The 14,455-nt window shown below is 45.5% G+C and overlaps 1 protein-coding gene across 5 annotated transcripts in view; it reads left to right on the forward strand.

The window, feature by feature from the left end:
* Positions 1–14,455, forward strand: part of TDP1 (tyrosyl-DNA phosphodiesterase 1) — a 984,975-nt gene that overhangs the window by 329,497 nt on the left and 641,023 nt on the right. For all 5 annotated transcript variants that reach the window (XM_085626517.1, XM_085626518.1, XM_085626520.1 and 2 more), the window contains exon 11: positions 12,268–12,316. In XM_085626517.1, coding sequence (XP_085482643.1) covers positions 12,268–12,316 — 49 coding nt within the window. The remainder of the gene's footprint in view (positions 1–12,267; positions 12,317–14,455) is intronic.

Genomic DNA, 14,455 nt, shown 5'->3' on the forward strand with positions numbered 1-14,455 from the left:
GGTGGTTGTGGAAAAATAAGCATTTCCTTACATGGTCACCCTCCAAAGGGAAGGTGATAAGCAACTAACCTACACTATGGTAGTTCTCATCAACTAAGTGGAAGAACCCTTAAAGGCCATCTGTACTGGCATGGTCAGTCCCAGGTCTGTGTTCCACTGTCAAATCCATACCATGTAGGGAAATGGAGCCCCTCAACAGTTTGGGGTTCTCTCTTCTCATCTGCACGAGCCACTTGATCGGTGTATTGTCAGTTTGAACTCTGAAGTGGGTCTTGCATAGGTTGGTCTCAGCCTCTTCAGGGACCAAACCACAGCAAAGGCTTCCCTGTCAATGGCATACTAACACTGCTCTCTAAGGAGGAGTTGCCTGCTGATAAAAGCAACCTTTTGATCCTGGACCAAATCACTTACTTTTTTGACAACAGTGCTCCAATCCTTTGTTGTGATGCATCTGCCTGGACAATAAACTGTTGGCTGAAATCAGGTGCCTTTACAGCAGGTGATGAGCACAAAGCTTCGTCGAGGGTGCCCGAGGCCTTTTGACACTGCTCAATCCAGATATATTGTCTGAGTTGATTCTTAGAAGTAGGTTTTGTCAGTGCTACCACTATGGTACCATAATCTTGAAAGAATGTTCTCTAATACTCAGTCAGGTAATGAAAGGCTCTGACCTGGGCTTGGGTCTTAAGAGCCCCCTAAGCCTGTCTGGATTTTGGGCTCGAGACGTTGTTTATGGCCTCCATCTACTTGATGGCCCAAACACACAATGGGACCTTGTCCTATCTGACACTTATTTGCCTTGATATTCAGACCTGCCCTTGCAGGGCCTGAAGCACTTCCTTAAGATGGACCAGATGATCCTTCCAGGTGGAAATGAAAACAGCAATATCATCCAGATATGCTGCACTGAAACGTTCCAAGCCTAAAAGTAGTCTATTTGTCAATCTCGGTGTCCGGTGCATTCTTCAACTCAAAGGGCTCACTTTACACTGAATGCGACCTGCAGGTGTAGCAAAAGCAGACCTCTTCTTGGCTCCTTGTCTTTGGGCTATTTGCCAATAATCTGAAGTCAGGTTCTCAGATCAGCCCCCAATCTATCAAATAACTCATCAGCTCTGGGCGTGGGGTAGCCATCAGTCTTGGTGTCTGCATTTAGGTCTCTGTAGTCAACACAAAACCTCATCTCGGGAGGTTTCCTTCCTTTTGGACTTTGTTTGGTTACCAGTAACACTGGGCTGGCCCAAAGACTACTAGAGGGCTCTGTCACCTCCAACTCTTTCATCTTGGCAACATCAGCCTTGATATTAGCTTTGATCTGGTATGACAGTTTGTAAATCGTACGTTTGATGGGCAAGCTGTCACCAGTGTTCATATCATGGTTACACCAAGTTGTCAGACCTTGGGTCAATGAGAACAGACCAGCAAATTGCTATAACAACTTGTAGCAGCATATTTGTTGGTGGTCTGGTAGAGTGGAAAAGAGAACTACTCCTTCGACTGGTCCATCATTGACATTGGTTGACAGCAAGTCAGGGAGAGGCTCACTTGCCTCTTCTTCCCCTCGATCTGTCTCCATGAGTGGTGAAGTCTCCGCTTATTTACATGAATAACCCTTTGAGGCTCTCTTGGGGTACCTAAGTCTACCAGGGAGGTGACTATTCAAGAATAGGATAGGGTCTAGTCCACTTATCCTGAAGTGCTCTGGGTGCTACAGGCTTTAAAACCAGCACCAACTGTGCAGGCTAGTATTCTATCATTGAGGACTTCTGGTCATACCAGTGCTTAACAAGTTCCTGGCTGGCCTCCAATTTCTTGTTTGCCTTTTCATGTACTCAGCCTTTCTAAAGCGAAGCCCTAATACATAGTCCACAACATCTTGGTTGGGCATTTTGATGGATCTCTCCCAAACCTCTCTCGCCACACTTAAGGGACCCCTTACAGGGTGCCTGAAGACTGGATCAGAAGGGTGATACCTACTCCTTTCTCAGGAACCTCCCTGTAGTATTTTAGGTGAACCCATGATCATTCCCCTGATGGTGTTGTTGAATTGTTCCATGACGCCATTTCTTTGTGGGTGGTAGGGGGAGGTAAACCTATACCTCACATCACACTTATCCTTCATTGCTTTCAGACGGACTGACATAAAATTAGTAACCCTATCTGATACGACCTCCTAAGGGAAACTAACCCTGGTAAAGATTCCACAGAGGGCTTTGGCCACTGCAGGAGCAGGGACTGTCCTAAATGGAATAGCTTCTCGATACCTTGAGGTTTGATTCACTACCACAAGGCTGAATCAGTTTCCAGAGGTAGTAAGTGCTTCTAAGGAACCAACATTGTCAATCACCACCCTGTCAAAGAGTCCCCACCACAGGTAGTAGTATTAGGGGAGCCTCTGGCGCGCCCCCTTGTCCTGCCACTGACTTGACAGGTGACACAGGAGCAATAGAACTCTTCACCTTTTCAGACACCTTAGTCCAACAAAAATGGTTGACCAGCCTTTTCCAGGTCTTGGTCTGCCCAGAAGATGCCCAGTTAAAGGGATCCAAAAGGGGGGTGGTGATGGACGGAGCATCAGAACCAATCAAACACTCACACTCAGTCAACAGATCTGGGTTTGATCCATCACTGTTCTTTAGCCCACTCTGCCACCCCAGTTCAGACATGGCCATATGCAAATCAGTCTGACCCTGTGCCTCATGGGAACAGTCCAGCCCAAACTGCCAAGCCATGCCTTCCCTGGACTGGAAACAAGCTTCCTAGGACCTGTTTCTGGCATTTCAGCCATCTTCAGCCAGGCTTGCTTGAATCCAGTGGCAAAGTGAGCAAGGGACTCATGTCTGAGCATACCCTGCCAACTTATGGCGAACAAAGCGATACAAAAGGGGGTGGTGATGGACGGAGCATCAGAACCAATCAAACACTCACACCCAGTCAACAGATCTGGGTTTGATCCATCACCGTTCTTTAGCCCACTCTGCCACCCCAGTTCAGACATGGCCATATGCTAATCAGTCTGACCCTGTGCCTCATGGGAACAGTCCAGCCCAAACTGCCAAGCCATGCCTTCCCTGGACTGGAAACAAGCTTCCTAGGACCGGTTTCTGGCATTGCAGCCATCTTCAGCCAGGCTTGCTTGAATCCAGTGGCAAAGTGAGCAAGGGACTCACGTCTGAGCATACCCTGCCAACTTATGGCGAACAAAGCGATACAAAAGGGGGTGGTGATGGACGGAGCATCAGAACCAATCAAACACTCACACCCAGTCAACAGATCTGGGTTTGATCCATCACCGTTCTTTAGCCCACTCTGCCACCCCAGTTCAAACATGGCCATATGCAAATCAGTCTGACCCTGTGCCTCATGGGAACAGTCCAGCCCAAACTGCCAAGCCATGCCTTCCCTGGACTGGAAACAAGCTTCCTAGGACCGGTTTCTGGCATGGCCATGTCTGAACTGGGGTGGCGTAGTGGGCAAAAGAACGATGGATTTAACCCAGATCTCTTGACTGGGGGAGAATGTCTGCATTGTCAGCATTCCGTCCATCATTTGTTTGTTGTAACGCTTTTCGCCCTAAGTGGGATGGTTATTCCCAGACGTGGGACCCGTGCTCACTACACCACTGGAGTCAAGCTATCCTGGCTGATGACGGCTGATAGCCAGAAACCGGTCCTAGGATGCTTGATTCCGGTCCAGGGAAGACATGGCTTGGCAGTTTGGACTGGACTGTTCCCATGAGGCACAGGGTCAAGACTGATTTGCATATGGCCATGTCTGAACTGGGGTGGCGTAGTGGGCAAAAGAACGATGGATTTAACCCAGATCTCTTGACTGGGGGAGAATGTCTGCATTGTCAGCATTCCGTCCATCATTTGTTTGTTGTAACGCTTTTCGCCCTAAGTGGGATGGGTATTCCCAGACGCGGGACCCGTGCTCACTACGCCACTGGAGTCAAGCTATCCTGGCTGATGACGGCTGATAGCCAGAAACCGGTCTTAGGATGCTTGATTCCTGTCCAGGGAAGACATGGCTTGGCCGTTCGGGCTGGACTGTTCCCATGAGGCACAGGGTCAAGACTGATTTGCATATGGCCATGTCTGAACTGGGGTGGCGTAGTGGGCAAAAGAATGATGGATTTAACCCAGATCTCTTGACTGGGGGAGAATGTCTGCATTGTCAGCATTCCGTCCATCATTTGTTTGTTGTAACGCTTTTCGCCCTAAGTGGGATGGGTATTCCCAGACGTGGGACCCGTGCTCACTACGCCACTGGAATCAAGCTATCCTGGCTGATGAGGGCTGATAGCCAGAAACCGGTCCTAGGATGCTTGATTCCGGTCCAGGGAAGACATGGCTTGGCAGTTCGGGCTGGACTGTTCCCATGAGGCACAGGGTCAAGACTGATTTGCATATGGCCATGTCTGAACTGGGGTGGCATAGTGGGCAAAAGAACGATGGATTTAACCCAGATCTCTTGACTGGGGGAGAATGTCTGCATTGTCAGCATTCCGTCCATCATTTGTTTGTTGTAACAGTTAAAGGGATAGCATAAACCAGGTGAAGTAGGAATTTTCTGTAGTGTTGGAGGACCACCACTCTCTTAGTTTCCCCTGGTTTGGGGCGCCTTGCCTTGTTGTACAGGATTCCCTCACCCCAGTATGCCTTATGGCTACCACTGGCATAACTGTCTTCCTGTTTACAGCTAGCTGTCTTAGCCTTCAAGTGTTGGGCAGGTCTTTTATCCCTGGCTCAAGTCTTCTCTGGGGGGACCACCTTTACCTTGAAGCTCTGCCAACTCTGACAAGTCTCTCAGGGAAGCAGCTACGTTTTTAGAATCCAGGACATACTAGTCTTCGTGCCCTTCCATTTAACAATAAGATCCTGGACTATTCTTCCTGGCTCCAAGATCCCTTGACTTTTCCTCAAGGCCTTTTGTGCTCTAGTGAAGATGCATACCCAGGCGGGAAACCCCTGTATTTCTGCATGACTCCTTCTCTTTACCTCTGCCCAGGGAGAAATCTCAAGGCCATTTTCCAGCAGATACCACAATGGGCTGGTGGGGAGCACTGCTACTTTCTTAGGGCCTGTAACCCCTCCCCACTTAGTATTTCACTGCGGAGGCATGTGACTGTGATATTGTCAGAGTTTACAATCTGGTGTACTTCATCAGGGGGTGTTTGGTCTGGTGAGACCAGCTTGATCATCATAATGGTTATGCTGGCACCTGTATCTCTCAAAGCCTGTACCTTAACCCCATTGATTTTTTACCACTACTTGTATTTCTCCATGCTTGGCGGCTAGTGGGCCAAGGGTTTAGCTCCATCCCCACCCAGGAAAACTAATGTATGCTCTGTGTACCATTTGTAAGTCCCAGGGGCAGCTGCCACCGCATTGATACACTAGCAATGCCTTTGGGATGGGCAACAATGGGTGACTTCTTGGTGCACACAGGATCTCCCCTCTTGTGCCCTGGCTGTTTGCAGTCATAGCACACCCCAAGCTTTGAAGGGCCATAATTTGTTTCCAGGTACCACCCCTCCTTTGAATGGGATGTAGCCCTGGGCTCCACTCTTTGGGCATCTTTTGGTGACTCTTTGGGAGCTTCCTTGGTTTTATCAGTGCCTCCTTCTTTCCCCTGGGGGGAAGAGAGAGGTACTCCTTTCTTATTACTTACTTGGGAGTTTTTGGGCATCTTAGTGCGTAAACACTCATCAGCTATCTTCCCCAGCTCTCTAGGGCTAGATAACTTAGAATTGACCAATTGCTGGTGTTACTTCTCTGAAGTACAGTTAGTTGGTATACGCTCTTTCACCACTAAATTGTAGAGCCTCTCATAGGTATCTCCCTTGTTACCCCTTAATCCAGCATTCCAGTGACTTGACAGAAGCATCCACAAGGTCTATGTTGACCCCTTACAAGAGTTCCTGAACCTCTGTCTGTATTCTTCAGGGGTTAGACCAAAATGATCAATGAGTGCCTCCTTCATGTGTTCATAAAACTCCTTATCCTTTAGTGTCAGGAGCCTATTCCTCCCTGCTGTTGGCAACCAGTTCCCACAACAGGGATCTCCAGTGGTGGACACCCACCCTCCTCATTCTCATAGCTCTCTCATAAGATCGTAGCCATTTATCTAACTTTTTCTCAGGTGTGAACTTGGTGGGTTTTTCAGTTGTTACTAACTTATTACTTGTCTGGTACAACTAAACACCTGTTCTGGATCCCACAGCTGCCACCCATGTGAGGAATTGGGTTGTATTTTATAGTGGTCTTGTGTGACCTTACTATGGAATACACTCATTAAACCAACTTGTGTCCAGTGAGGCTTGCTTGCTAAACCTTAGCTCAACCCTTGGTAACTGTGGCTTCGAGCAGTCAAGCTTAAGCAAAGGAACAAGTGTAAAGCAGTAAGAAGTTCCCAAAAAAAATAAAAAAGTGTTGCAACACGAAAAATTCCTACACCAAATTATAAAAATAGGGTGTAATTTGTTTAAATTTTTAAACACCTAAAAGAAGAAACTTCACTGAAGGATTCCAGAGATATAGATTTTTGAATAAAACTTAAATCTCACGGTTTTGCTCCAAAATGGGAACAAGCATTGGTAAGTGCAAAGTTGGAAATATTTTAGAACTTTTAAAGAGCTGTCTTTCACCACTCCAGCTCATGTTCAGCAAGGTCAGGGAAGCTAGTGAGTAGTAGGACAGTTACCTTTACACCAAAGCAGTCTCTAGTCAAGGCTCTACGGGTAAAACACCATAGACTTCTATGGAAATGTTGTGATTGAAATCACAGGATTCTGTAAGATGCTCATTATTCTGTTCGGTCGACGTGGGTCTTCTCGGGGCTTTTTTTTGGTCCCCAGTCCAGGTGGGATGACTTTGGCAACAGGGATCTATGTCCCTCTAAGTCCTCGTTGATCCAGCAAAAGTCCTGTTGCCACTAGACTACTGGTCTCCGATCACAATGAGACCATCGGTTCCCTTTCATGAAGTCTGGGGCTTGTCTTGGGCAACCAAACTGCACTTTGATGGCTCTCCTGCATCTGGTAGACTCAAGTGCAACTTTTGAGTGTCGTGACTTGGCTGTTCAGGCTGCATGTCGGTGGTCAGTTGTGGTCAAGCGATTTTGGCTACTGACTTGCCAGAACAGGCTCCTTCCACTATTGTGGCCCTGCTGCTGTAACAAAAAGTCAGACATCTGACTCCTGAAGTTCACCTTCTCTGTCTGGGGCTCTGGAGTGAATTTTCCATGAGGCAAGCACCACAGGTACAGTCCTCTCTTTGCTTGTTCAAGGATTAGCAGGTGATGTCCAGTGGTTGGTGCCGCCTCTCTCTTGCCAGGTCCAGGTAACAGCAGGGCAGACCTTCTTTGGTACTCTCTCTCTAGTCCAGATGTGATCCAAGCTGTGGGTGCCAGGGGTGCCATATTGATGCCCAGAAAGGGCCCTCGGGATGCAACGCTTACTAGCCAATTGGCTTCTAGTACCCTCCCTGCCTGATGACATCTTCCTGCAATGTGGGGCATCTAGGTATCCAAAAGTGCACTATTCTGCCCACTGCTAAGATAGTAGAATCTCTCTTTTGGTGTGTGGAGCTTGGTACAGCATCCTAGAGGTTTGACCTTAGAGTTATACGTCCACGATAAAAAAATCAGTTTAGTAACTGACCTCTCCTCTTTCCCCGATGCCAACCCGTCTACCTCAACAAAAAAGCAGCCCCACCTGTGTGTGTCCACCATTTGCCCTTCAAAAGAGCTCGATTTTTGGGTTCACACCCTGTGTAGCTTCCTGCCAAGGAGAGGTTACGCCTTTTCCCACGGCAGGCCTCTATTGTTCGTACACCTGGCAGTCGTTCACACTTGTCCCCAGGAGGGCAGAAGGCTGTCTTGTGACAAGCGTCAGCAAATGGCCACTGGAAAACTTGGGCAACAGAGTGCAACTTTTTAAAAGTTGCAGCACTTAAAAAGTTACATTAAGTTCAACCTGGGCATCAGGCCGACTTTTGTAGACCCATTGAGAAGTGAACACTGTACTCGCCGAAGGGGGTAATTGCTTTCAACAGTAAAAAAAACAATTTGTTTTTTTTTCTGTTAGGACATGTACAAATACATGTCCTACTTTTTAATATACAATACCCTGGCTTAGGACTTGATAGACCTGCTGTAGAGGTGACTTATTTATCTTAAAAAGAAAAAGGGAAGTCTGGGCCTTTCTGTTAATTTAAATGGTAAAATAGAGTTAGCTGTTTAATATTAATCTGCCAGTCTGCAGTGTCAGACTGGGAGTCATGTTTTCGTGTTGTCACCTCCAGGATGGGACAATAAGTACTGCAGCCTTGTGGGACACTTTAACTTACAGGCTCTGGGTACCCCTGATAACACATACTAGGGCCTTGTGAGTAAGTAAAGTTATACCAGTTGGGTATAAGCCAATCAAGCATATACTGTTAAGGGTCAGAACACTGGCACTGAGGTCTGGCCTACGTGCACTCTGAGTGGAAAAACCACAGCATCTGTCCAAAACTTTAGAGGTAACTGTGCAAAAAAGAGGCATTTCCTCACATATGTGATATTTGATCATTTCAAAGACTGGACTGGAAGAAATGGAACAGGCTATTCTAATACTTGTTGTGCTTATATTTTCTTTGAAAGTGCTCTTATATCCACAAGTGCATTTGTCGGGCCTACAAAAAGAAACGGAGAGAGCAATAACTTTTGTGATTACGGATTAAACTGCCACATTTAGGTTGATCAATGTAACTTACAACTGTTGCATGGCATTTTGGCATCTCAATCAAAACAGCATTCTCCTGTCTCCTGGTCTAAAACATTTACCAGGCCTTTTTTTTTTTTAACTTGGCACAAAATAGTGGCTTTGTGGTGGACTTGGCCCTCTCTGCAGGGTCACCCTCAAAACTTTTGCTTTCACCTCTCCTGTTTTCTGAATTCGTTTTTTTGGGGCATTACAGCTCTGTGCACTTTACCACTTCTAACCAGTGCTAAAGTGATTGTGCTCTCTCCTTAAAGTATGCTAAAATTGGCCTATATCTGATTAGTACATTTAATTTTCTTGTAAGGCCGTAGCATGTGGTACTACCTGTGCCCTTGGCCTTTAAATTAACTTCTAGTAGGCCTGCAAAAGGAACAAATGATGGGTGGATTGCTGAACAATGCAAACATTCACTTCAGTCACAAAGATCTGTGTTTTATCCATTGTTCTTTTGCCCACCACCCCACCCCAGTTTGGCCCCAGCCATATGCAAATCAGTCTTGACCCTGTGCCTCATGGGAACAGTCCAGCCCAAACTGCATAGCCAGGTCCTCTCTGGACCGGAAACATGCATCCCAGGACCGGTTTCAGGGCATCACCTCTCATTAGCCAGGATAGCTTGAATCTAGTGGCGCAGTGAGCATGGGACCCATCTCGGGGCATACCCTTCCTACTTAGGGCGACAAAAGCAAAAGAAACAAATGATGGATTGAATGCTGAACAATGCAAACATTCACCCCCAGTCACAATGATCTGGGCTTAACCCTAGGATGCTTATTTACAGTCCAAGCAGGACCTGGCCTGGCAGTCCGGGCTGGACTGTTCCCATAGGGAGTAGGGTGAAGACTGATTTGCGTATGGCTGGTTTCAAACTGGAATGGCATGTGGAGCAAAAAAAAGGGATAGGTTTAGGCCCAGATCTCTCTACTGGGGTGAAGGTATGACATTGTTCTCCATTCTGACCATCTATTGTTCTTTTTGCTCTAGTAGGCCTGCAGCACTCATTGTGCCACCAGCTAAAGTAGCACATCTCAGACCTGCCATTGCAGCCTGGAGCACAGTTTAAACTGCCAATTCGACTTCGTAAAATAAACCTTTTACCAGGCCTAAACCTTCTCTAATAATACATGTATGCCAGCCCTAAGGAACGCCTAAAACAGCCAGTAGGACAGAGTGCAATATATTTAAAAAGTGGAACTAAGCTTTTCATGTCCTCATAGTGAAAAGCTTCTACCTTTGTTTTTCACTGCTCTAAGGCCTATATCTCCCATTGGATAACATTGGGTTACATTTAATAAGTGGTAACTTTGATTGGGAGCAGGTAAAAATGTCATGTTTGGACTCAAATGAATTGCAATTTAAAATCTTCTTTATTGGTGAAATTGGATTTTAAATCACAATTCTGAAAATTACACTTTGAGAAAGTTGACATTTTCTTGTCCTAACCATTTGGTGCCTGCTGCCAGAGCCCTGCTTCACATGACTGTGATTTTCTCTGCTGTTGGCGTTTGTGTATTCCTCCCAAAAAGTGTGACAAAATGTACTAGGTGTTGGTAGGACAGGCCATTCTGCCAGGGTGTCTGGGGTCAGCGCTGTTCCGTTCCACAATTACACTCCAAAGCGGTGCTTCCAGCAAACACACACAAAGGAACATGATACAGGTCTTTTTTCGCCCAGACTTCTTGGAGCCTTGACAGTGGAAGGGAACAATTTTCTAAAACCAGAGAGCCCAGGATGCCCCACATTTCAAACGCTAGCGCCAGGTATAAATATAAATATATGATCCTGAGTGCAACCTTTCAGTGCACTCCTGGACCTTTGGAAGACTTCTGAAGGACTGCCTTGCTCCCCAGAGGACTTCCCTGCTGCAGAAGCCTTGTCTCCCAGAGGAAAGCCCTAATGCTTGAGCCTGCCTTGCTTCTTGAACCCAGGACTACCAGAGTGATTTTAAGGGCAAGTTGGCTGGCATCCTAAGTGAGCTACAGGGACATAACACGCTCCAGACAACTTGAACCGTGTACGTGCCCTATGCCCTATGCTGAAGTGACTCCTAACCCCACCCCTGTAATTGATGCCCCCCAGGTGATGAATCCTTGGAAGTGGTGTTAGAGGTACTTCTCTTGTCTAACCCTAAAGTTGGGACTTAAAATTGTTTTTACCAAAAAGTGGCAGAAGAACCGACAAAGACCAGGACATACCTGCCATCAGATCTACCCAAGGTTCCTGACTTCACGCTAGTTTCTTCTATGTTCTTCTCTGCAGCAGCAAATCCTGTTCTGCTGGAACACAGAGCAACGGTTTCTGGCCTCATGGAGTCCTCTTTGGCTACTGCCTTTAGCTTCATCCCGCTGGAAGTTTTCGACTTCCAAAAAGTTGTCTAAGCCCGAAGGTAAAAATCTTCGCCGCACTTGACAGCAAGAGGCTCCTTATCAGTGTCGACCATGACCTCCTGAGCCTGGAAATCCCAGCTTTTCCCACTTTGAGCTTTTAACGCCATCGTTGACAGCTTCACCAAGACTTTGTACAGCTGCTCCCTGCGCCGATGGCTCCTCCTCGGACACAGCCTGCAGCATGCCCTACTAAACTCTACTTTTTCCTGGATTTTTCCATCAAAATGTCTTTGAAGTCTGAATGTAAGCTGAGCCTGTGCTCAATCCACTTTGTTTATCCTACCTGAGCTCCATCCATCACGGTGGGCCTTAACTTTTGACTTTGCCCCGGTCTTTCCACGACCAGATACCTGTGGGTTACGCTTTGATCTTTTAGATGCTAGATTTCACTAAAATCTTTATCAATTCATAACTCCGGTTCTACTGATTGGATGTAAATCCTTTAGCGTAATTTTAAAAGTGTATCCTATTTTTCCAAATTGGTTTGTGATTTCATTTTATTATTGTTTGTGTGCTGCATAAATATTTATTTATTTGTGCTGAGCTACCAGAAGGTTAATGAGAGGTGAATTTAGAGACTTTTGTAGTTTCCCCTGAGAAGGATTGTGGTTAAAGCTTGAGTAGGGCTTTCACCCTGACTCCCTCCCCCTACCCCCTACCCCCCAACCAATATCCAATTTCTTACACAGTACCAGAAGGTTCCTGGGTTACCTTGTGGAATCTCCTGACCAGGTAAGTACACTGCATTTGTTTAAGTAAGGTGTAGATATTCAAAAACACTAGTGTAGTCAGGCATGGAATTCCGTAACCGTATTTTCGACAAAATTAGCGAGTACTATGGACTGGATGCAGTCATTATTCTAAATTCAGGAAAATGGGAGTCGGACCAAATAATGAGACTAGTTGAATTAAGTTTACATAACTGATGGTTATTCAATAGAGAAATATTAAAACACAAAAAAACTAAATTTGGAATTTGTGGAATAATATTGGTAGCTTCACTAGACTCGGATATCAGTTAAACTTTAGTAATAGTAAATTGAGGTTTTCTGTGAAATATGCACTTATGCAATGTGCTTGATAATGAGGCTGTGATATCATCTTTCTTATTAGATTTATCCCTCTGTCAATAACGTCAGAACAAGTTTGGAAGGCTATCCAGGTAAGTTTGTCTTTTTTGCATGACATATCTGTAGTATATTCTTTGCCTGCGTCTGAAATTGTATTATTTGAGCAATACAACATCTGGTGGTGCCAAGTATTTTGTACCATGTTTCTGAGCCAGTACTTGCTTAATCTACAAGGTACAATAGGAAGGCACTTAAAAATGTATAAATGTTTGGATGATTTGTATCTCTTTTCCACAAATTACAAATATTAGCAATGCATAACATAAGCTATCAGTACCACAGGCCTACAATACAATCCACCGTGTATCAACTAGTACAACAGGGTGTAAATGTTATACAACCTCGGCCACAGGTCAACCTAATAGATAATTTATAGCATAAAATGCACAGTGCAGCAAACAAGGACACCAGAAGATGACCATCAACCACAAAATACAGCAATGTATGCAACACCATAAGAAACCTTAATGTACTAGCTGGAAGATTGAGGAATTTTTTGAAATGCTCAACGAAACAATGCACACATCTGTCCACAAGAAAAGACTGCACATAGCTGACCTCATACAGCGAAACGCACCATGCAGTATCCTCCATATCCCTACTGAAATCACACTAGAATCACAAACACATGCCGTCACCATATGTGACAATCCCCAAATGTAGGCATTCATGATTTGTTGGTCATACACCCTTGGCGTGCAGTGTAGGTTACCTTCTCAGTACTTCAGTGTTCTAAATATCTCTGGAAGTGACAAACATCAGGCAACTTCATTGGCACATTTTTAAAGAGAAGGAAGTGTCTCTCCAGCAGTACCACCTCATTCTTAGGCCAAATGCTCAAGCCCATCCTGAATTTGTACCGACTAACCTTTACTTTGTGTATATCAATAACACGTCCATTGCATTCTTTAGGCCATCCTTGAAGCTTTGAGAATGAAGTGCCAGCCATAACTATTGACCAAGTGATCTGTGTCTTGCTCCCTTCCTTTCCCCCTATCTAACTTTCTCTTCCCCCACAGCCTTAAATCTACCCTAATTCCCAATCACCTGCCTACCGCCATGAATAAAGAATCCACCCCCACACCCCAAAATCAAGAGGGCACCATCTTGTCCCAGGGTCTTTTCTCACACTTATGCACACTCCACTTTCACCCCTCCATATATTTTCTCCAGGCATTCTCGATTCTTTTCTTGTTTGCATCTCCACTCTTGGTTTTACTGCTTAAAGGCCTGGGCCCTTGCACACTCCAACATATGTGTCTCTGCTCAATCCCTTCTTGAGGTGGGAAGAAACTCTTAGACTAGGGGAGTCATATTTTTCCAGTTGTATCGATCTTGAGGGAGGAGGAGGGTGGGGGGAAATCATCATAGGAGGGTTGCATTTGGAGTAACAAAAATGTTTGCTATATGGCGGTTCCTTTCTCCTCAGTGAAACAACTAAACTTGAACTCTACTCAAGGAGTATATGTTGAGTTTAATTATATTTTCTAAAATTGCTTCATGCGCTTGAGTGGTATTTATAGCCACTTGGCTAGTATAACTGAGACGTTGACTTGTTTGTACTCTGAGACATGTATTGAATAAAAATAAAGTTAAAAGAAGAGATCTCTCTGTCTTTTGCATGTTTTAAACAGCAGCCCTGGTTTTGGCTTTGTCAAAGAGATACCTGCTATTACACTGTTATTATTCTTTTCCCAGTCATGATGCTCAAATCTGACATTTAATGCTAAATTTTAGACTGATTGTTGTTCATCTTCCCACCTGTATGCTTTTAGTGATCTACTGAAAGTCTACCCCATCCAGCAAGCTTTTAACCCCATGACACCTTTGACAAATACACTCACCACCATCCAAGGTTACACTTGAATGTCACAGTATACATGAGGCAGCAGCACCAAACAGCCATGCGGTAAATAAACTTCAACTATGGCTGCAACTCCCTGCAATAGTAACAAGGCAGTATACAGTCAAGGCAAGTAGTACTCCAGAAGACCGTGTTTCAAGCATGTAATTTTTCTTATTACCGTACACCTCCTTCAATTTATTAGAAACAGCTCAAGTCACCCCTCTCCCCCAACTTATGGCATCTCCCTATCCCGTCCACCCTACCCCAGCATATTCCTTTCCAAACCTGCAGACCCAATGGGCAGTAGTGGCGTGCGACAGTCAAT

This window comes from Triturus cristatus, chromosome 9, assembly GCF_964204655.1.
Source record: "Triturus cristatus chromosome 9, aTriCri1.1, whole genome shotgun sequence".
Lineage (NCBI taxonomy): Eukaryota > Metazoa > Chordata > Amphibia > Caudata > Salamandridae > Triturus > Triturus cristatus.